The following is a 21,337-nucleotide window of genomic DNA, read 5'->3' as shown; positions in this document are numbered from 1 at the left end:
TATGATGAAAATTACAGGCCTCTCTCATCTTTTTAAGTGGGAGAACTTGCACAATTGGTGGCTGACTAAATACTTTTTTGCCCCACTGTATGTTTCCCATGCCAATTATTATTATTATTTTTTTCACTTTTATTTAACCAGGTAGGCTAGTTGAGAACAAGTTCAATAAAGCCCCTTGAATTGAATTGTTGTCTCGGGATGAACTTTCTTTCAGCCAACAATGCCAGCCCAAATCATCAGTGGATAAGACGTTTCTGCGTAAGAGATTTACTGTCCGTTTCTGTAATATTTCTGACCATGTCTGTTGGATCAAAATGGTGCTGCTGCTGGGCGACCACAGCAAGTGTATCACGCACATTTTTGTAACTTGTAACTGCTCGACTAGCACACAGCTCTTGTGCAGAGGGTTTAGAAAGCACTATGATGTTGATTTTGTGTAAACCTTTGACATAGCTTCCTCGTAGCAGTTTGGTTTTCTCACTTATCTCTACGTTCTGTTGCATTCTGCAGACATTGTACATGGTGAACAACAGCCACATGCATGTTAAATTTAACTAGGCAAGTCAGTTAAGAACAAATTGTTATTTACAATGACGGCCAAACCCGGACGACGCTGGGCCAATTGTGTGCCACCCTATGGGACTCCCAATCACGGGTGGATGTGATACAGCATGGATTTGAACCAGGGACTGTAGTGACTTCTCTTGCAATGAGATGCAGTGCCTTAGACCACCGCGTCACTCGAGAGCCAATTATTATGTAATAGAATGTGCCATTGATCCATTCCTTTTTCATGTGAATACCGCCAAGCCAGGATGAGATGCTGACGACCCTAACATCTCTCACTCTCTCTCTCTCTCTAATAACTGTTTAGTTGATAGAAAAGGGCCTAAGATGAGACATTTCTGAGATGCCCCATCTCTTAAGAGGCCTTCATTTGGCTGGGCTGGTGAATTTACATGGACATCACTTAGTGTAACAGTCTAATTCCTTAGCAAGACTTTCTCTGTCACATATCATATATTGCTGTCCTCTCCCATGCCAAAATAACCAGCTATTACACCCAAGGTTGCCTGTGGTCTGACTCTCTTAGCGCTATAAGGGCTCTTTCCTAGCATTGCACTCCAAGGGTTGCTCTTTGCCATACTCCTGGAGTTGTCCCTCAGCTGGTAATCATGCTGCACCTCACCTCCTCCAAAGATCTGAGTTGTGCTGTGGACAGTTGGAGGATGGAGGTCCATGGCTTCAGTGGTGTCTGGGAACACCACGTCCCTGTAAGACCATCCAGGTTCTACCCCCGAGTAATGGTCCCCCTGCTTTCTCTTTGTGAGACTGTAGCTTGTCTTATGTCCACAGCCAGGTGAGGGAGAGGCTGAAGAAGAATGTGGAGCAGATGAAGTCTCAGGACCCTAACTTTCGACCAGGTCTGGTTGTGTTACAGGTAAGAGCAAGAGTTTGTGTTTAGGGCTGCAGTTCAAATCTTGATTCTGTCCATGTAGCCTATTTTCCCATGGCCTGTTTCCTTAGATTGTCTATGGGTAGTATTTGTATCATTTGAGTGTACTTGAGATGGTAACGAATTTGTGTTGTGTGCTAAAAGGGATACAGAATAAAGCTTGGGGGTCATATCTTTCCTCAGGCAGATTCAGAACCACTCGCTCAGAGTGGAGAGGAGAATTTATTCCATTCTTATACTTATATAGTTGAATTATGAAACGTAATGTACATAATAACTGACATTGGTTATTCAATCATTATTGCAACAAATGAAGACTACTTATTTGCTCCAATGTGCTGTGTACTTTTCAGGTGGGGGACTGAGATGATTCAAGCCTCTACATCAGCATGAAGCTGAAGGCAGCAGCCGAGGTAAATAGTTTGACATGATTATTTATGTTTGATACATGTTCCACGTTGTTCCCTGTTCACTTCATAAACTCTCTTTCTTGTGCCTATTGTAGATTGGAATAAATGCCACACACCTAAGGCTCCCGAGGACTGCCACAGAGGATGAGGTGAGGAGGGATCCTGAGGGGGTTGACTTCACAGCTTGCATAGCGTTTCTTCCTTGTGGTCCCTGCAGGCCACTTTCTGTCGCTCTCTTTGTCTCAGTCATTCACTTTCTTTTGATTTCTTTCCCTTCCTCTCTCTTTTACACACCCCACATCTCTGTAGGTTCTGCACAGCATTACGGAGGTGAATGAGAACTCTGCTATCCATGGCCTCATCGTTCAGCTGCCTCTAGACTCCATCCACAAAATAGATACCGAGAAGGTGACTAACGCTGCGCCCCCAGAGAAGGATGTGGATGGGAAAGCACTAAGATGTTTCAACATGTTTGTCATGTTCTGTGTGACCAGTTTACTGTCAATCAAACTGTGATAAACTCTCAAAAACGGTTTTCATTTTATTTTGTGACACTCCGGCAAATCATGGAGATTTCACATCCACATCTTTGCCATTCTCGAAGCGTTCTAGTTGAATTTGTGAAGTATAATGACGCCACAAGCTTGGCACACCTGTATTTGGGGAGTTTCTCCCATTATTCTCTGCAGATCGTCTCAAGCTCTGTCAGGTTGAATGGGCGCTCAGGATTTCATCAAGAATCTCTCTGTACTTTGCTCCATTCATCTTTCATTCAGTCCTGACTAGTCTCCCAGTCCCTTCCGCTGAAAAACATCCTCACAGCATGATGCTGCCACCACCATGCTTCACCGAAGGGATGGTGCAAGGTTTCCTCCAGATGTGACACTTGGCATTCAGGCCAAAGAGTTCCATCTTGGTTTCATCAGATCAGAGAATCTTGTTTCTCATGTTCTGAGTCCTTTAGGTGCCTTTTGGTAAACAAGCGGGCTGTCCTGTGACTTTTACTGAGGAGTGGCTTCCGTCGGCTACTCTAGCATAAAGGCCTGATTGATGGAGTGCTGCAGAGATGGTTGTCCTTCTGGAAGGATCTCCCATCTCCACAGAGGAACTCTGGAGCTCTGTCAGAGTGACCATCGGGTTCTTTGTCACCTCACTGACCAAGGCCCTTCTCCCCCGATTGCTCAGTCTTCCCAGCCTGTGGGCCAGCTCTAGGAAGGGTCTTGGTGGTTCCAAACTTCTTCCATTTAAGAATGATGGAGGCCACTGTGTTCTTGGGGCCCTTCAATGCTGCAGAACATTTTTGGTACCCTTTCCCAGATTTGTGCCCTCGACACAATCCTGTCTCGGAGCTCTATGGACAATTCCTTCAACCTCATGGCTTGGTTTTTGCTCTGACATGCACTGTCAACTTTGGGACCTTATATAGACAGGTGTGTGCCTTTCCAAATCATGTCCAATCAATTGAATTTACCACAGGTGGACTCCCAAGTTGTAGAAACATCTCAAGATGATCAATGGAAACAGGATGCACCTGAGCTCAATTTCGAGTCTCATAGCAAAGGGTCTGAATACTTATGTAAATAAGGTATTTCTGTTTAATAAATTAGCTAAAATATCTTTAAAAAAACAGCTGTTTTTGCTTTGTCATTATGTGGTATTGTGTGTAGACTGAGGAACAAAATAAATTTAATCAATTTCAGAATAAGGCTGTAACGTAATAAAATGTGGAAAAAGTTAAGGGATCTGAATACTTTCCTAATGCACTGTAATATAGAGAGATATTGTATGTCTGACTGTATACAAATGTTACCTAGGTTTAGTCAAATATTACTAAACCTTGAGCATCCGCTCAAGAACAAATCGGCGCGCGGCTGAATCTATACTGAACAAAAATATAAATGCAACATGTGTGTTGGTCCCATGTTTCATGAGCTGGTATAAAAGATCCCAGAAATGTTCCATACGCATGAAAAGCTTCTCTCAAAGTTTGTGCACAAATTTGTTTACATCTCTGTAAGTGAGCATTTCTCTTTTGCCAAGAAAGTCCATCCACCCGACAGATGTGGCATGATTAAACAGCATGATAATTACACAGGTGCATCTTGTGCTGGGGACAATAAGACCAATCTACAATCTCCGGTTTTGTCACACAACACAATGCCACAGATGACTCAAGTTGAGGGAGCATGCAATTGTCATGCTGACTGCAGGAATGTCACCAAAACTGTTGCCAGTGAATTGAATGTTAATTTCTCTACCATAAGCCGCCTCATGTTTTGGCAGAATTTGGCAGTACATCCAACCGGCCTCACAACCGCAGACCACATGTAACCACACCAACCCAGGACCTCCACATCCAGGTTCTTTTCCTGTGGGATCATCTGAGACGAGGCACCCAGACAGCTGATGAAACAGAGTTGTATTTCTGTCTGTAATAAAGCCTTTTTGTGGGGAAAAACTCATTCTGATTGGCTGGCCCTGGCTCCCCAGTAGGTGGGCCTGGCGCCCAAGCGGGTGGGCCTATGTCCCCCCCAGACCCACCGATGGCTGAGCCCCTGCTCATTCATGTGAAATGAAGTCACTATAGTCCCTGGTTCAAATCCAGGCTGTATCACATCTGCCAGTGAGTCCCATAGGGCAGCACACAATTGGCCCAGCGTCGTCCGGGTTTGGCCGTCATTGTAAATAACAATTTGTTCTTAACTGACTTGCCTAGTTAAATTTAACAAAAATGTCATTAAATTGAAAAAATACTGTATCAAGGTTGGGAAGACGCCGACATTAACAATAGAATGAAACATTATTGTTCTGTAGTAGCAGCTTCACCCAGGATGTTTTCTCAATATTCCCTTAAAGCTGCAAAAAAATGGGGGAATTATATAATTTCATACTAACACAATTGCTCAGAGAAAGATTTTGTTTAATGTGAATAATGATGAGTAATCGTGAATAATGATGAGTACCCCCAAGATATGCTAACCTCTCACCATTACCAATAACGGGGGTATGATCTTTGACCTCTAACTTTCTCACTCATCATTATTCACGACTCATTCAGGATTATCCATGATCATGATAGGATCCACATTAATATAGTAGTGTTTAGAACCACTAGGCTAACCTGGGGTAGCAGGGGAGCCTAGTGGTTAGAGCGTTGGGCTAGTAACCGGAAGGTTGCAAGTTCAAATTCCCGAGCTGACAAGGTACAAATCTGTCATTCTGCCACTGAACAGGCAGTTAACCCACTGTTCCTAGGCCGTCATTGAAAATAAGAATTTGTTCTTAATTAACTGACTTGCCTAGTTAAATAAAGGTAAAATAAAAACATTCTATTCTTATTTAGAATAAAAATGACTCCAAAATGAACTACAAATGCATCCAACAAGTTTGTAGCATCAGAAGCATGTTGTGAATATGGGACCAAATACTAAACTTTTGACTTTTTATTTCTAAGAATCTTTAAGGGTGTCAATAATTTCGACCCCCTACTTTGTTTTAGAAAAAATATGACTTATTAAACAAAAACTCTTTCTCTGAGCAATTGTATTAGTATAAAATTATATAATTTCCAGAATGTTTTTGAGCATATAATATAGCTTAGTATTTGAATAAACAATTTTTTTTAAAAAATCATTATTGCTCATCTTTATCAAAGGTGTCAATAATTTCAGACCCCACTGTATGTGTAAGTATGACTAACTCTTAGTGGTTAGAATTGTTGATCAGAAACCGGATGCTGATAATGAGTGTACTGTTTGTGTGTTCCCAGTCTGACTAGTATAAATGCAGGGAAATTGTCCCGTGGGGACCTGGGTGACTGTTTCATCCCCTGTACTCCTAACGGGTGCATGGAGCTCATCAGACAGACTGGTGGGTACAGTGGAGAAAATAGGACTAAATGCCAGTCAGCTGAATCACTTGACTTGAATGATAATGCAAAATATAGATTTCCGCCTAAATTGACATAGCCAAAAGTTAAACTTTTTCATGATGCCCATAAACAAAAACTAGTAATGCTGCCTAGGTTCTAGAAAGGACGAGAACTCACCTTTCTGGTAGAAATAATTATAAATTGCTGAGTTGAACTTACTTTTGAGGTGAGCTCAAGTACAAGCTCAAGTACATCTTACAAATATTGTGAAAATATAACAAAAATCTTCAACAAAAGTGTGGAAATAGGACTTGAAATGACTGAAAAGCTTTTAAAATATAGTAACAATCAAATTACGAATGACTTAAGATTGAAATTTTCTTAGAACTGGAAAATAAATATGATCATATTTAGTTCGTGTACAAATGTGGCCCCATTTCATATAACTGATGACAGAGCATTTTCTGTAAAGTCTCCTCTGAGTGATGATGCAGAGACACCATTCAAATTACTGCAGACTCGTTAGAACTTCAGCTTTATGCACAAAGTGACCAAGTGAAAGTGGTTATAATGAGATGAAACCACAACTGCTGGAATCGCTAGACTATCCTCTTTCATATGCAGTATCCATAATTGGGCTCCCGTCGTTTAGAGGGAGAGCAAATCTATTATTTGTCTGGATAGGCCAGAAAATGTGACACGTCATTCTCTATGCAAATGTAGAGTGTGAAACCTGACACTTCAAGTCTGCTCCGCTGACAGAGTGGTTGTGGAGAGCGGACAGCTGGGGCTTTCTGGTACTATAAGGCACTGGACCCTACGACTTTCAGATCGCTTTGTACACCAAAATGTCTGTCAGATCCAGTCCAGAACCCCTCAAAGTTCATAAGAGGTATGTAAAAGTGCTCAATTTAATGATTGTGTGTCAGTGGCTGGGAAGAAAACTGTAGTGATTGGCCGCAGTAAGATTGTGGGTGCGCCCATGCATGACCTGCTGCTGTGGAACCACGCTACCGTGACAACCTGCCATTCAAAAACTGCTGACCTCGCTGCTGAGGTAAACCCAAGCCCAGAACATGTCACAAGCTCACTCAGAACATGAACACACTCACAACCATAACCTGTCATACAGGCCATTACTACATCCAACTCGTCACGATCATGTATACAGGTAGTAATATGTCACATACAGATCCCATATACAGCAGCACTAATGTACATTAGATTGACAGACTCATTCCACGAAATACATTAATATAGTATTTTGAGGAGATCCATCCAATCCCCTCTTTGCAGGTGGGCAGAGCTGACATCTTGGTGGTTGGGCTCGGGAAAGTAGAGATGGTGACGGGAGATTGGGTAAAGAAAGGAGCGGTGGTCATCGACTGTGGCATTAATCACATCCTAGGTTAGTATGGTCCCCTCCATTGGTTTCCCTTTTGACAAGTATTCTTTCTTTTTAGAACAAATATGTGAGCTAACCATTAGTGTGTCATCAGTTCCCCATGGAGCTGGCAACTTTTATTTATGGGTAAAGTTTAGGGGCACTTACGCTTGTTTTGACCTTCTAAGATGGGACGAGACCCAGTGGGAAGCGCGAGGTGGGGGATGTGCAATACTCCTCTGCTAAGGAGCAGGCTGGCTTCATCACTCTCGTACCAGGAGGAGTGGAACCAATGACTGAACACGGGAATTCTGTATGCCTCAAGAATACGGTAGCCCACCAAGCTAAAGCCTTGGAATACAAGTCCTCAAATCTCAGCCAAAGTTACTCATGACGTGAGTGTAGCTTACCGATCCACCTCTGCTTCGAAGGTAGTGTCACCCCTACTAGTAATTACACAAAACACTTCACCTCCAAAATTCATCCTGTGAGAATTCACATTTCAGGGGAAAAGTTGGTGGTCATTTTGTTTGTGATGGAACAACTCCCTGTCCTGTGGCCTTATCAATGTTATTCACCTGTTTCCGCAGCATGACATTATGGAAAAAAAGACTGTGGAGCATTTTGTAGTAGATAAGGTGTTCCTTCAGAAGCTAATTTCCCTCTGTCTGGTAATCCTCTGAGCTGAGGCAATTGCATTCTAACGACATGAATGAATGGAAAGCAATTTTTCTTTTTATTCACTTTTATGGCACTGTGCAGTCCACGGTTGCTCAGAGCACATTCCCTTAGAATTAATAGCTTTTGTCCATAAGGCAGAACCATAGCAAATTGCCTTCGAGTTATGTACAAATTCCAAGCTGAACGTGTAGTCAGAGCTTTTTATTGGCTGTGTGGTTTGCGACTTTTCTTCATCTCCAGAACACAGTGCCAAGCGATTCCTGGAGTCTCACCAGCCAGGCAAGTGGAGCATCACCTACATCAAGCTCAACCTGCCGGTGCCAAGTTTGGTCCCCTCATCCTCTGCCTACCTTCTCTGATGTGGAATCACTCTATTTCGTAGTCACTTAGTCATACTTTTAATACTCCTCCATACTGTTGCTGAATAATTCAAGCATCCACTAACTGAGGAGGCTCTAGTCTTGAGTCTCTACCTTCATGGTGGAAAGCCCTAAACTTGGTCCTCAGAGGCTTGCGGAACATTTTCTGTCTGCTGTTACTGCTGACTAAATGAGTGTGACCCCACTGTGGCCCTTAGTGACATCGTGAGCTCAGGTTCCTGCGCACTCAAGCCCATCGACCGGATGGCCAGGGGGGTGGGGCTGCTGTTGGAAGAGGTGGAGCTCTATGGGAAGACCAAGGCCAAGGTGCAGCTGGACATCCTCAAACGCCTGCGGGCACAGCCTGATGGGAAATACGTGGTGGTTGCTGGGTACGCTCGGTCTGTCTGTCTCGCTAGTTATTTTGTACTGGGTACAATAACCTTTTGTTCTTGACTTGAATCTGTTATTTTTCTATCATGCTGTAGGTGTAATGTACAAATGTGCTCCTTGTCACTACAGTGGCCTGGTACAGAACTCTTGATTTATCAAGATTGATGATCTGTTATGCTCTCTGAAACTTTTCACACCAGTGTTAATGTTATCTGTATCTCTAGAATCAACCCCACCCTGCTTGGGGAGGGAAAAAGCACCACCACCATAGGACTGGTCCAGGCTCTGGGGGCACACATGAAGCTCACCGTCTTCGCCTGTGTCTGACCATATAGCTTAATTCTGATTCCAGTTCAACCTCCACCTCACTAGCGATATCCATGCCATCACAGCTGCCAACAACCTGGTGGCGGCAGCCAGTGACGCCCGCGTGTTCCACGAATCCACTCAAATAGACAAGGTGAACTCTCTCTCTCAACCTCTGTTGTTGAGAAAGGTTGCACTGCACAAGGTGGTATTTCATGTATGTGTGTCAGTCCATTTCTTATCTTTCTCTTTTATTACCTCTCCCACAGGCTTTATATAACCGTCTGGTCCCCCTTAGTGGAGGTCAGCGGATGTTCTTCCCCATCCAGATAAACAGACTGAAGGTAAAAACATCAGAACAAAGAACGGCTCATTGGATGACAATTGGATAATGCCGTTATCATCTTGGCTGTGCTAGTGAGAGAATTTCTCTGCAAGTGTCTGTGTGTATGACTCCTATAGAGAGTGTGCATTGAAAAGACTGACCCCACCACTCTCACTGAGGAGATCAACCGTGTCGCCCACCTGGACATGGACCCAGACTCTCTTACCTGGCATGGAGGTGTCTGGCACTGTGTCTGGGAGACACAAGCAGCTGTTATTGTGCATACTGCATATTATCAAAAATCATGAGAAATAAAATGTTTTATGGGTCTTTGTGTCATTTTCAGTGTTGGACACCAATGATCGTTTCCTGAGGAAGATCACCGTTGGCCAATCACCGACTGAGAAGGGACACACTAGTTGACCATTAGTTAGTCACCCAATACTGACATGTTGACTCCTGTTCTGTCCCTCTCCCCCAGGCCCAGTTCAGCATCTCGGTGGCCAGTGCTGGCTCTCACCAGCAGCCTGGTGGACATGCGCCAGCGCCTGGCCAAGGTGGTGGCCACCAGCTGCAGCGGGCAGCCCATCACCACAGAGGATCTGGTCAGTGGCCCTAGTCTTTTTCCTTCACTGTTAACCAATACATAGGCCGTCAACACATTCAATTGCTCTGTTTTTGACAACATTTTACTGTGGTTGTGCAATGATCAGTGTTTGGATTGAGGTTTGTGATGAGTGCTTGTTGATTCTGGGCTTGAAAGGTTCTTCCTATGCTTTCACTCTGTACAGGGTGCGAGCGGAGCCCTGACTGTGCTGAAGAGGGATGCCATCAAGCCCAACCTGATGCAGACTTTGGAGGTGGGTGGGGGCCACAGAGCCGGGGGGGCTGAACTGTACTGGCCCGGCGACTGGAGGAGAGGAAAGCAAAGCAGCGTGGGAAAATGGGTTTTAGATTAATTGGTTAGGGTAGTGTGGATGTGAGGCTTCCTACATTATCCCGGAGCAGTGATAACGCAGTCTGGAATAGACAGAAGGCATCTGCTTGTGGCTGTTTTTTAGTTTAGTTACTAATCCCCTATATCTCTTTTGAGAAGTACAGAGGCAGGATTTGGTCTAATCAACAGATATTTCAAAGCCTAGAACTTGCTTAGCTAAACTTATGTTGACTGCAGATAAGGGATTCTGAGTCGGTATGGCTTTTGATGTGGTAGACTGACTGCTGTGAGTCTGAGTGGTGACATTGCCACAGTCTGTCTATGTTCTGCTGCTGTGTGACTGAGGCATTTCTCTCAACAGAAAACACCTGTGTTCGTCCATGCCGGACACTTCGCCAACATCGCCCATGGCAACTCCTCCATCTTGGCTGATAAGATAGCCCTGAAGCTGGTCGGCCAGGAGGGCTTTGTGGGTAAGTGGAGCTAAAACACACAGCCTTGGCAAGAAACAAAGCTATGAACGAGTCATGCAATGTGAGTGTTGGTTGTCTCTCTCATGGGATAGCGACGGTGGCTGGGTTCGGTGCTTACATCGGCATGGAGACATTCTTCAACATCAAATGCCGCTACTCCGGCCTCACGTGGTGGTCCTGGTGGCCACTGTCCGAACCATGAAGATGTTTTATAAATTGTTTTTATTTTACCTTTATTTAACTAGGCAAGTCAGTTAAGAACAAATTCTTATTTTCAATGACGGCCTAGGAACGAACAGTGGGTTAACTGCCTTGTTCAGGGGCAGAACCACAGATTATTTTACCTTGTCAGCTCGGGGATTCGATCTTGCAACCTTTCGGGTTACTAGTCCAACGCTCTAACCACTAGGCTACCTGCCGCCCCATGCACAGAGGTGCATGGAGATGGGCCAATGGTGAGTGACTGCACAGTTTACCGGGGGTCTCCGAATATCTTTCCATCTCTGTCCTAACGGTGGTGCCAACGGGCAGCTTTCAGAAAGACTGCTTCAGAAAGAACTATCGAAGGACAGGTTTTTACCCTCAAAGGAAAAAGAATGGTTGCTCACTGCAGTGAATAATAATCATCAGATCAGCCTAGAGAATGTTCACACGTTATTGTCACATATCTTCTCGTATGGAATGTTCTATCCCACGTCAATGAATGCAGGTGCACTGCTGAGAATGTAATTACATTTCCTGCTGTTTGGCGGTCACACAGGAAGACCTCATTCATATTCACTCTGCTGCTGCTTTAGCTCTACCCCCACAAACACTACTAAGTTTCACGTCATTGGGTAGGGATTGATCCCATAATTGCTTATGCTAGTTTGGTGGCTTTTTGACTGGACTTCTCCCTTGCTGCAGGTTACTGCTGGACTGCCCCTGCCCAAAGAATATGTGGAAGAGTTAAGACACTACTCCGCCCCTCACCCCCACTGTCTTAACTTCAGCCCCTCCCCCTTCACACCTCATCACATCAATGAAAGGGCATCCATCCTAAATGTGTCACTTCCCCTTTATGAAAATATTTTGTTAATGACATATTACCCATCATCTGCACTAAAGACTCAATCATTCATTAGAAGGCATCAAGGGCATGAGCGTGGTATTCGCTCTGTCTTGTGACCTGGTTTAATTCTCATCTGATGCTATTAGTTGATCTGAATTACCCAGGCCCATCCATTATGGAGTGCAATTAGGTCCAGGTCACAAGCTCCCTTCATTTACATGGACCAGTGCATACTGCTTACATGTGATCATTGATGCAAGTAGAAAATGGCTGCACTTAACTTGCTCGTCAAGGTCACTGGGGTGTCCTACAAAGGCAGAGTATACACAATATGTTATGTAATGGCTATATATCAACAAGACCCATTGTGTGTTCTTGCGTAGAACCTTGAGCTTCTCGGGAAGGGTTGCAGTAACATGAGGAAACAGGTGGAAAATGCCACACACTTTGGAGTGCCAGTGGTGGTGGCCGTCAACAAAAATAAATTATTTCAAGTAAGTCCTAGTCATGGTTAGCATCTGAAACTATTTTACCCCTATTGTCCTGTGTATTAGTGCTTTGACCTCTGACCTTTGTGACCCTGACTGCAGGACAGACACTGAAATCAGAGCTGGACCTGATCTGTAGCCTGGCCAAGGCAGTGGGAGCCTTTGATGCGGTGCGCTGCTCTCAATGGGCTGATCTGGTGCTGTGGCCCTGGGACAGGCTGTGCAGAGGGCTTCTGAGGCCCCCAGCGACTTCAAGTTTCTCTATGATGTAGAGGTAAAGCAAGCGTTGGACCTTACTGAAAGACCTTGGTTTTCACTTTATAACATAGGTGCATTGATTTTCATCCTGCTCAGGTCGTAAATGTTTTTCTCATCTTGACTGTTCACTGGCTGGACTTCCATTCATACCATCTCACTATCAGTCTTGTGTCATGTCCGTAGATTAAATCACTGATTCACTTCTTATGCTCCGATGACTGTTTTCATCGCAGAGTATCCATACATCAACCCCATGTCACTCCATCAGTCAATGTGCGACTGACAGGTGAGGAGAGATGTGCCTGTGACCCCTGAGTCGAGGTTAGTCGAAATGTGAAATGGCTCTATTCTCCACTACAGTGGATCTGTCAGAGACAGGAGCAGGACTGCTGCTGTATGCCCCTCTGGTGATTGGTGACTGCCCATGCGACTGACTGAGAGCACAAGGGGAATCAGAGGAGCAGTGGAATATTGGTTGATTCCTGATATAGGCTATGCAATGGCTTCCCACTGGGCACAAATTGGTTGAATCAACATTATTTCAACATAATTTGTCAATGTACTGTAAAGTGGAATCTATGTGGAAAATACATTGAATTTGAAAAAAGTAATCGACGTAAACTGTTGAGGGTCAAGTTTAAACCAAAGGATTATGTCATGGTAACCAAATTTCAACATAGGAAAAACCTTGTATAAAATATGTTGAATTTGTACCTTTAAAACGTCAGATCTTCAACGTTATATCCACTATCAGAAAAAAAGTTCTATCTGTGCCACTGCCTTAGTCTGGCTTTAATTCCAGTTTGTTTGCAAATGAATAATTGATGTTGGATTTACGTCTCCATCTCAACTAAAAATCTAAGTTAAACAATAGGACTACATCAAATCAAACTTTAAATGCACTTTAAATAAAGTTTTATTTGCTTTAGTCCTATTCTTTAACTTAGAATTTTGGTTGAGATGGAAATGTGAATCCAACATATAAATGATTACTTTGTAGACAAACTGAAATTGAAGACTAGTCAGTGGCACAGATGGAATTAGCCAAGCACAATATAAATCTCCTTCAAATGTTGATATTTAGTTGCATTGACAACCAAACACTATTCAATATCACTTTTGAAATACACTATATATACACAAAAGTATGTGGACACCCCTTCAAATTAGAGGATTTGGCTATTTCAGCCATACCCAATGCTGACAGGTGTATCAAATTGAGCACACAGCCACGCAACCTCCATAGACAAACATTGGCAGTAGAATGGCCCGTACTGAAGAGCTCAGTATCTTTTAATTTGGCACCGTCATAGGATGCGATCTTTCCAACAAGTCAGTTTGTAAAATGTCTGCTTGTAAGTGCTGTTATTGTGAAGTCGAAACATCTAGGAGAATTTGCCGACTCAGCCTCGAAGTGGTGAGCCACACAAGCTCACAGAACGGGACCGCCGAGAGCTGAGGCGCGTAGCACGTGAAAGTCCTCGGTTGCAACACTCAATCCCGAGTTCCAAACTGCCCCTGGAAGCAATGTCAGCACAAGAACTGTTCGCTGGGAGCTTCATGAAATGGGTTTCCATGGCCGAGCAGCCGCACACAAGCCTAGGATAACCATGCGCAATGACAACCGTTGCGACTGGGGTGATGTAAAGCTCGCCGCCATTGGACTCTGGAGCAATGCCTTCTCTGGAGTGATGAATCCCGCTTGACCATCTGGCAGTCCGATGGACAAATCTGGGTTTTGTGGATGCCAGGAAAACACTACCTGCCCGAATGCAGTGTCAACTGTAAAGTTTGATGGAGGAGGAATGATGGTGTGGGGCTAGGCCCCTTAGTTCCAGTGAAGGGAAATCTTAACGCTACAGTATACAATTACATTCTAGACGATTCTGTGCTTCCAACTTTGTGGGAACAGTTTGGGGAAGGCCCTTTCCTGTTTCAGCATGACAATGCCCCCGTGCACAAAGCGAGGTCCATACAGAAATGGTTTGTCGAGATCTGTGTGGAAAAACTTGACTGGCCTGCACAGAGCCCTGACCTCAACCCCATCGACCATTTTTGGGATGAATTGGAATTCCGACTGTGAGCCAGGCCTAGTCACCCAACATCAGTGCCCGACCTCAATAATGCTCATGTGGCTGAATGGAAGCAAGTCCCCACAGCAATGTTCCAACATCTAGTGGAAAGCCTTCGCAGAAGAGTAGAGACTTATTGTAGCAAAGGGGGGACCAACTCCATATTAATGCCCATGATTTTGGAATGAGATGTTCGACGAGCAGCACACCTGCTTGTGTCGTGTAAAATATATAGCCTATTAACTTGTTAACAAATGATATGCTGGATTCACAGCTCCAACTCAACCAAAAATAAATGATAAAGAATGGGATTAAGCCAGTGGCTCAGATGGAACTATACAAGCAGTAGATGCATATCCTTTAAATGTTGATGTTTGGTTGTGTTGTCAACCAAACACAAGTTAATATGACTTTTACATGAAATATAGTAAATAGCCTAATGTTAAGGCTATCTTACATTAGTTTGTAACATTCAACCTTAAAATGAGTAACACATCCATGGCCACATTGAGGTTAATGTGACTATACATTTGTTCTTATGTAATCCTATTAAGCGTGCATGTTCAAGATATCATGCATGGGTCGTCTCAGGTCTGTGGAGATCTTCACAGTTGCTGTTGCTGTTGTACTGTGCAGAATCTGGAACAGCATGTGTGACAACTAAACCAAAAATGGGACTTTGTTTTTCGATTGGAATTTGGTTGTGCTTTTATATGGTTGAAAGCATAGTGATAACACACTGGAAATTCAACTTACTCATTGACCAACGTCTCAACCAAATATTACCCAATTGTCCACGTTAAAATGATGTGGTGTGCCCAGTGGGTTGGTACTGTTGCAAATGCACTAAATTGAAACATGTTGACGAATCCGTGTAGATGACCTGAACCAGTTTTATGGTACTCATATGTCATGCATATGTGTGTGTTTGTCTGTCTGAATCACTTTTAGCTGCCCATTGTGGAGAAGATCCGGATCATTGCTCAGAAGCTCTACGGGGCTGATAACATAGAGCGGCTGCCAGATGCCCAGCACAAGGTGGAGCTTGACACCAAATGGGTACAATGGCTATGAGACCAAGGATTTTAATCGAGATGGTTATTTGTTTACATGATATCTGGAGCTCATTCTACTCAAGGACCTGGGCCTTTCGTTGTCAACTTCATCCTTGAAGGTTCAAGAAAAAAAAAGAGACTTAAGGCCAGACTATTTTTGTTGGTGAAATTCTGTCAGACTTGCATTTCTATTTGAGGTTTTAATCTCCTTTCATTGAATGCCATTATTGTCTTGTCCAGGGCTTTGGGGAATCTGCCCATCTGCATGGCAAAGACTCATCTGTCCCTGTCCCACGAGGCGGATAAAAAGGGGGTGCCCACAGGGTTCGTCCTGCCCATCAGGGACATTCGTGCCAGTGTGGGTGCTGGGTTCCTCTACCCTCTGGTTGGCATGGTAAGAAAGCACTGGCCTCAACAGAGAATCAACTGAATCAATCTCTTGATCAGAGGACACAAATATACTGATATTGTTATTTTTTTCTGCCCCATCCTAGATGCCCACAAGGCCATGTTGCTACGACATTGACCTGGACCCTGAGACTGAGCAGGTCAACGGACTATTCTAATTGGTGCTCCACCCTGTGTACCTGAAGGAATCCGCTAACATTACAGCTATATGAACAACATCAATACAACAACCCATACTAGTTTACAGATATGCTTGATGTCAGTGATGATTCTGGATATTCTCTCTTTCGATCTCTCCCTGGTCTGTAGTCTGCAGCCCCCACAACAAGCCCTAATGAAATGTGGTGGAGCAATAACTCGAAGCTCTTCCCTCCCCTGTCAATAATGTCCTTTATTTTTCACTCAGTCTCTGACGCCTGTCAATAATTAATTTTGCTCTGCGTGTGGCCACTGAAGGGTAAATGTAAAGAAACTTAAACCGTTTGTCCCTCGAGACTAACTCTGTATTAGTATTCTAACAGGGAGAAATGACCTACTTAACATTCCTTCAATAATCACCTCTAAAAATAAACAAACCTTCCCAGAAGCTACTGTATCTTATCCCTCCAGAAGTACAGTGTTGTGTCTGATAATACTGTGCATGGCAAGGAGACCCTAGGGAGAGGGAAGTCTCAGATCATCGGGTGGTTATTTGTGTGTAAATCAGACTCTGTCTACTGCTATGGACTGGTAAAGATTCAAAACAGAGTTGAAAATTAAGCAGAACAAATTCGGACATTGCTGCATTATAAAAACTTCTGACATTGACCATCCTTGTTGTTTAAAGATTTGTCCTAATTGTGCCTCTCTTAATGTTTCCTTTTGTTTCTATTTTATATTGTAATATAGAATGACCATGTCAAATACTGTTAAAGTACTGTACAGAACCAATTGATTCTGTGAAATTTGAGCATGTTGCTTAAAATCAATATGACATATCAGAAAATAACGATTAAATGGAGAAAAAAAAGTTAAAATGGAAAATGTCTCTGTTCATTGGAATTTTTGGGGGGTTTTAATAAATAGCACAGGTGTGATATAATTTTTTCTAGAGTGGATTTCCCCACTGAGGAGGTTGGTGTGTGCATTAGTTTTGTGACTGGTGACCAGAGAAGCTACAATTATTATAGAGCTGAGTCTGACATGGACCACCTGCTGGGGCTGCAATCTGCCTAGCAGCACAACTACATGCAGAATCAGAGCCAGGTAGCAGCTAATTTAGAGAAGAGCAGGAAAAACAAACAGTACTGTAATCTTAACTATTCACAAAACGTTATATTGTATTGGCTGCAACCTTTACCCTCTTTGTCCCTGTTATTGAGACAGGTATTTATCTGTCTACACTGATTGTAGTATCAATCAGAATTGAGGGGGGTGGCCTTGGTGCATAATTATATATTGGTGACAATTTTGTGTCAATTGAAAACAGAAATTCACAAATACAGTGCCATCAGAACGTATTCATGTCCCTTGACTTATTCCACATATTGTGTTACATGCTGAATTCAAAATGGATTTTCTCATCCATCTACACACAATCCATAATGGCAAAAGTGAAAACTTGCTTTTAGAAATGTTTGCAAATTTATTGAAAATGAAATATGTAAATGAGATATTTCTGTAAGTATTCACACCAGAGTCAACAATTTGTTGCACTTTAGGTGGTGATTACAGCTGTGTGTCTTTCTGGGTAAGTCTCTTAAGAGCTTTCCACACCTGGATTGTGCAACATTTGGCCATTATTATTTTCAAAATGATTCAAGCTCTGTCAAATTGATTGTTGATCATTGCTAGACAACCATTTTCTGGTATTTTGCATGTGCTTAGCTCCATTCCTTTTATTTTTTATCCTGATAAACTCCCTAGTCCTTAAAGATTACAAGCATACCCATAATATTATGCAACCACTTAAATATGGAGAGTGGTACTCAGTAATGTTATGTAATGGATTTCTCCCAAACATAACACTTTGTAATCAGGAAAAAAAGTTAATTGCTTTGCCACATTTCTTGCAGTATTACTTTAGTGCCTTGTTGCAAACAGGATGCATGTTTTGTAATATTTTCACTCTGTCAATTAAGTTAGTATTGTGGAGTAACTACAAAGTTGTTGATCCATCCTCAGTTTTCTCCTATCACAGCCATTAAACTCTGTAACTGTTTTAAAGTCACCATTGGCCTTATGGTCAAATCCCTGAGTGGTTTCCTTCCTCTCCGGCAACTGAGTTAGGAAGGACACCTGTATCTTTGTAGTGACTGGGTGTATAGATACACCATCCAAAGTGTAATTAATAACTTCACCATGCTCAAAGGGATCATCAATGTCTGCTTTGGTTGAATCTGTTTGAAATTCACTGCTTGACTGAGGGACCTTACCGGTAATTGTATGTGTGGGGTACAGAAATCAGGCAGTCATTAAAAGAGCATGTTAAACACTATTATTGCACACAGAGTGAGCCCATGCAACTTATGTTAAGCAAATGTTTACTCCTGAACTGATTTGGGTTTGCCATAACAAAGGAGTTGAGTACTTATTGACTCAAGACATTTCAGCTCTTAATTTTTAATACATTTGTAAAAATGTCAACAACAAAAATATCCACTTTGACATTATGGGCTATTGCGTGTAGGCCAGACGGAAAAACATCTCAATTTAATACATTTTGAATTCAGGTTGTAAAAAAATGAATGTGAAAAAGTCAAAGGGTGTGAATACTTTCTGAAGGCACTGTACGTTGTAGTGATAGTGGGCAGGGCATCGTGCTACAATCCAATCAATGCGTCACTATGGAAACCGGGTAGGATGCTGCTGCTTTGAAACATGTAAATGAAACATACTGCTTGCTCTCTGAGAGAGCTCTGTCGGACACTTGCACGCGGACTGCGGCTTGTCAGGACGTCTACAGGTATTGTGTCACCATGTATCTAATGGCATTGGGAAATTAAGAAATATTTTCCTATTTTCATAGTTGTACAAATGGTAAGTAGAACATGATTATATACATATATATTTTTTCTGAATAATTGTATTTTAATTGCTACTTCACCATTTAAATAGATGCAGTTAAATTATTCATTCATTGAAATGAATTGTAATTTATTAGGTTAGGAACTATTTGAAGAGAGGAGTTATTTCTTCCAAAGGTATCATTTGAGAGAAAATCCTATTGTTGTTTTGCACAATGCTTTTACATGATTGTAACCTTCTTCTACCTTTCATCTCTTCTATATTAGCCTAATAAATGCAAATGTGATAACAACCTCAATATTCATTGAGTCATGGATGAGTCATGGGGTAAAAATAGACAACTAATGTTGGGTTAAAATGATGTAATTGGCATAATTAGTCTCAAAATTGTGACTCATTCATGACAATAAAGACCTTTAAAGTTAGAAGCTGTAATATTGATGAATATTGTGCTTCTGCAAATAAGAACAAAGCCATTTATTGCATCTCCTTTGAGACTCCTGTATCTGATATGTATACCTCAAAACACGCTTACTACTTTTGCACCAGGAAAACATTATTGATTGCGCAAATCTTCACACTTTCGAACAATTCATCAATGTGTGCATTTTATTCATAGGGCTGATATCCTGCCAGAGGGTCTTCAAGGATTTTCTCCTCTGGTGTCATGGTTGAGTAATGTTTTGACACATCCAAATTCCTCTGGAAGATAAATAACTGAAGATCTGGTCTGATAATAAATCAACCATGTCAGTCAAAGAGGCTTGGATTGGACACACTCAGGGAAGAGTGGGGCTGAGGAGAAAGCTGACAGGTCCTCCACGACGACTCCTTGGTAAATCAAAGACTAGCAGTGACATGGAGAGGAAGGGAAAGACTTGCGCTTGGGGACAGAGATCAGGGGATGGCAAAGGGACCAAGGAAGATTCCATGCCTGGCTGTCAGGACACAATCTTTGAAGAGGTTCCACTGGAATCTACCACAAAGAGCCCTCGGAAATCCACTGATTCCAAAGAGGAGGAAACACTACAAAACACAATGGAAACCACAAAGTCACTCTCCACAGAACAAAGTGATGTAAAAGCTGACCATTCAAACCAAAAGCACAAGAGGGAAAAACAAGGCACAAGGAAGCGATGTTTCTCTCCATCACTCATCTGCATTAGAAGGTGGAGGAAGAGAGCTGGTGAAAAGGAAGACAAGGAAGGTCATGATATCACATTTTTCAACAAGCAAACCAGAGACTTTGCTGTTCAACCAACTGCAGTTTATGGGTTAACAACCAGTGAAAAGCAAGTTATCAATTGCTCTAGCATGGACACTCATGCGATGAAAGGAAAGGATGAAAAGGTCAAAGTTAAAACCTGGAGAATCTTCAAAAGGCTCATGATCGCTCCCAGCGACCATTCAAAAACAAAGCAAGAACAGCTAGGACCAGAGATTTCTCTACAAGATCATTCTCCTTGTGCTATTTCCTCCAAGAAAAAGACTGCGAATCTCTGGAGGCACAGAACCAAAAAGCCCTCTCCTTTCTTCCAGGAGCGTATTGGAGGCACTCAGGAATACATTGAGGAGGAGACTATAGTCCTGGCTAACAGACATGCTGATGATATTACTGAGCTCATGAATCCTAATCCACATCCCCTAGATTTTGTCAGGGAGGTTAAGGGGCATTGCTCTGAGACACTAACAGTGAGTGTGGATGTGAGTGTTATGAAGTCAGAGGACACTGAGGTCAGAGACACCATAGAAACAAGTAAAGAAGAAACTAAGGCTTACGAAAACCCTGCCCCTACAACTGATCAAATGGAAGCTAAAAAATATCCTGAAAATAGACTGAAGCAGGCAGATGAGATGCTAGCAACCCCATATCCCATAGAGACCTATAGTTGTGCCGGCAATGACGGGGTGAATCTAGTTTCAGAGGTAGAGGTGGTGCAGAGACATTCAGGCTTTAGTGAAAGTGTTACCTCAAGCACAGTTGCCGCAGAGGATCCATCATTGGGGGGGGAATTCACATTAAACGCTTTTAACAAACACATTGACTTAAATGCAATTTCTGAGGATGCTTTTGTACATAATGGAATAAAAGCAATAGAGGAAAACACTCCAACGAGCATAATTGTAAATGAGAGTGTTAAAGAGGATTCACATTTAGAGAGTAACATGTGTGATGACGTGCATTTATACCCCATTGAACTGAACAACTCTTTGAAGACTGGTTGTGACACATTCCATGAAATCCTCAATGCTAAAAATAATGGTGATTCTAAGCAGAACTGTGATGTGCAGCAGAAAGAGGTCCACCTGCTGGAGACCGCATGCTCTGTGGTTCAGGTAGTCATAACCGCTGCCTTGGATCAGCTCAGAGTTGAGCTGGTGAACTCAGATACCACACTGACCC

The 21,337-nt window shown here is 42.7% G+C and overlaps 2 protein-coding genes across 2 annotated transcripts; both read left to right on the top strand.

Moving 5' to 3' along the window:
- Positions 1-682: 682 nt before the first annotated feature.
- LOC121846894 (C-1-tetrahydrofolate synthase, cytoplasmic-like) lies at positions 683-2,575 on the top strand. Its single transcript, XM_042325421.1, has 4 exons — positions 683-1,441; positions 1,810-1,869; positions 1,962-2,015; positions 2,176-2,575. Exons 2-4 carry the CDS (start codon positions 1,846-1,848, stop codon positions 2,380-2,382), a joined length of 285 nt encoding a protein of 94 aa, XP_042181355.1. The 5' UTR covers positions 683-1,441; positions 1,810-1,845; the 3' UTR covers positions 2,383-2,575.
- An 11,938-nt stretch (positions 2,576-14,513) lies between these two features.
- Positions 14,514-16,912, top strand: LOC121846895 (C-1-tetrahydrofolate synthase, cytoplasmic-like). The gene is made up of 3 exons (XM_042325422.1): positions 14,514-15,523; positions 15,760-15,913; positions 16,014-16,912. The coding sequence occupies exons 1-3, from the start codon at positions 15,489-15,491 to the stop codon at positions 16,083-16,085; spliced, it is 261 nt and encodes an 86-aa protein (XP_042181356.1). The 5' UTR covers positions 14,514-15,488; the 3' UTR covers positions 16,086-16,912.
- The last annotated feature ends 4,425 nt before the right edge of the window (positions 16,913-21,337 follow it).

The sequence above is a fragment of the Oncorhynchus tshawytscha genome, linkage group LG08 (assembly GCF_018296145.1).
Source record: "Oncorhynchus tshawytscha isolate Ot180627B linkage group LG08, Otsh_v2.0, whole genome shotgun sequence".
Taxonomy (NCBI): Eukaryota; Metazoa; Chordata; class Actinopteri; order Salmoniformes; family Salmonidae; genus Oncorhynchus; species Oncorhynchus tshawytscha.
The sequence above is the reverse complement of the archived record's forward strand: the minus strand, read 5'-3'. Positions and strand labels throughout refer to the sequence as shown.

Coding starts and splice junctions, on each gene's coding strand:
- LOC121846894 (XM_042325421.1), top strand. CDS start 1,846: ATGAAGCTGAAGGCAGCAGCCGAG. Junction 1,870..1,961: donor AGCTGAAGGCAGCAGCCGAG/GTAAATAGTTTG, acceptor TGCCTATTGTAG/ATTGGAATAAATGCCACACA. Junction 2,016..2,175: donor GGACTGCCACAGAGGATGAG/GTGAGGAGGGAT, acceptor ACATCTCTGTAG/GTTCTGCACAGCATTACGGA.
- LOC121846895 (XM_042325422.1), top strand. CDS start 15,489: ATGCCCAGCACAAGGTGGAGCTTGACACCAAATGG. Junction 15,524..15,759: donor TGGAGCTTGACACCAAATGG/GTACAATGGCTA, acceptor TGTCTTGTCCAG/GGCTTTGGGGAATCTGCCCA. Junction 15,914..16,013: donor TCTACCCTCTGGTTGGCATG/GTAAGAAAGCAC, acceptor GCCCCATCCTAG/ATGCCCACAAGGCCATGTTG.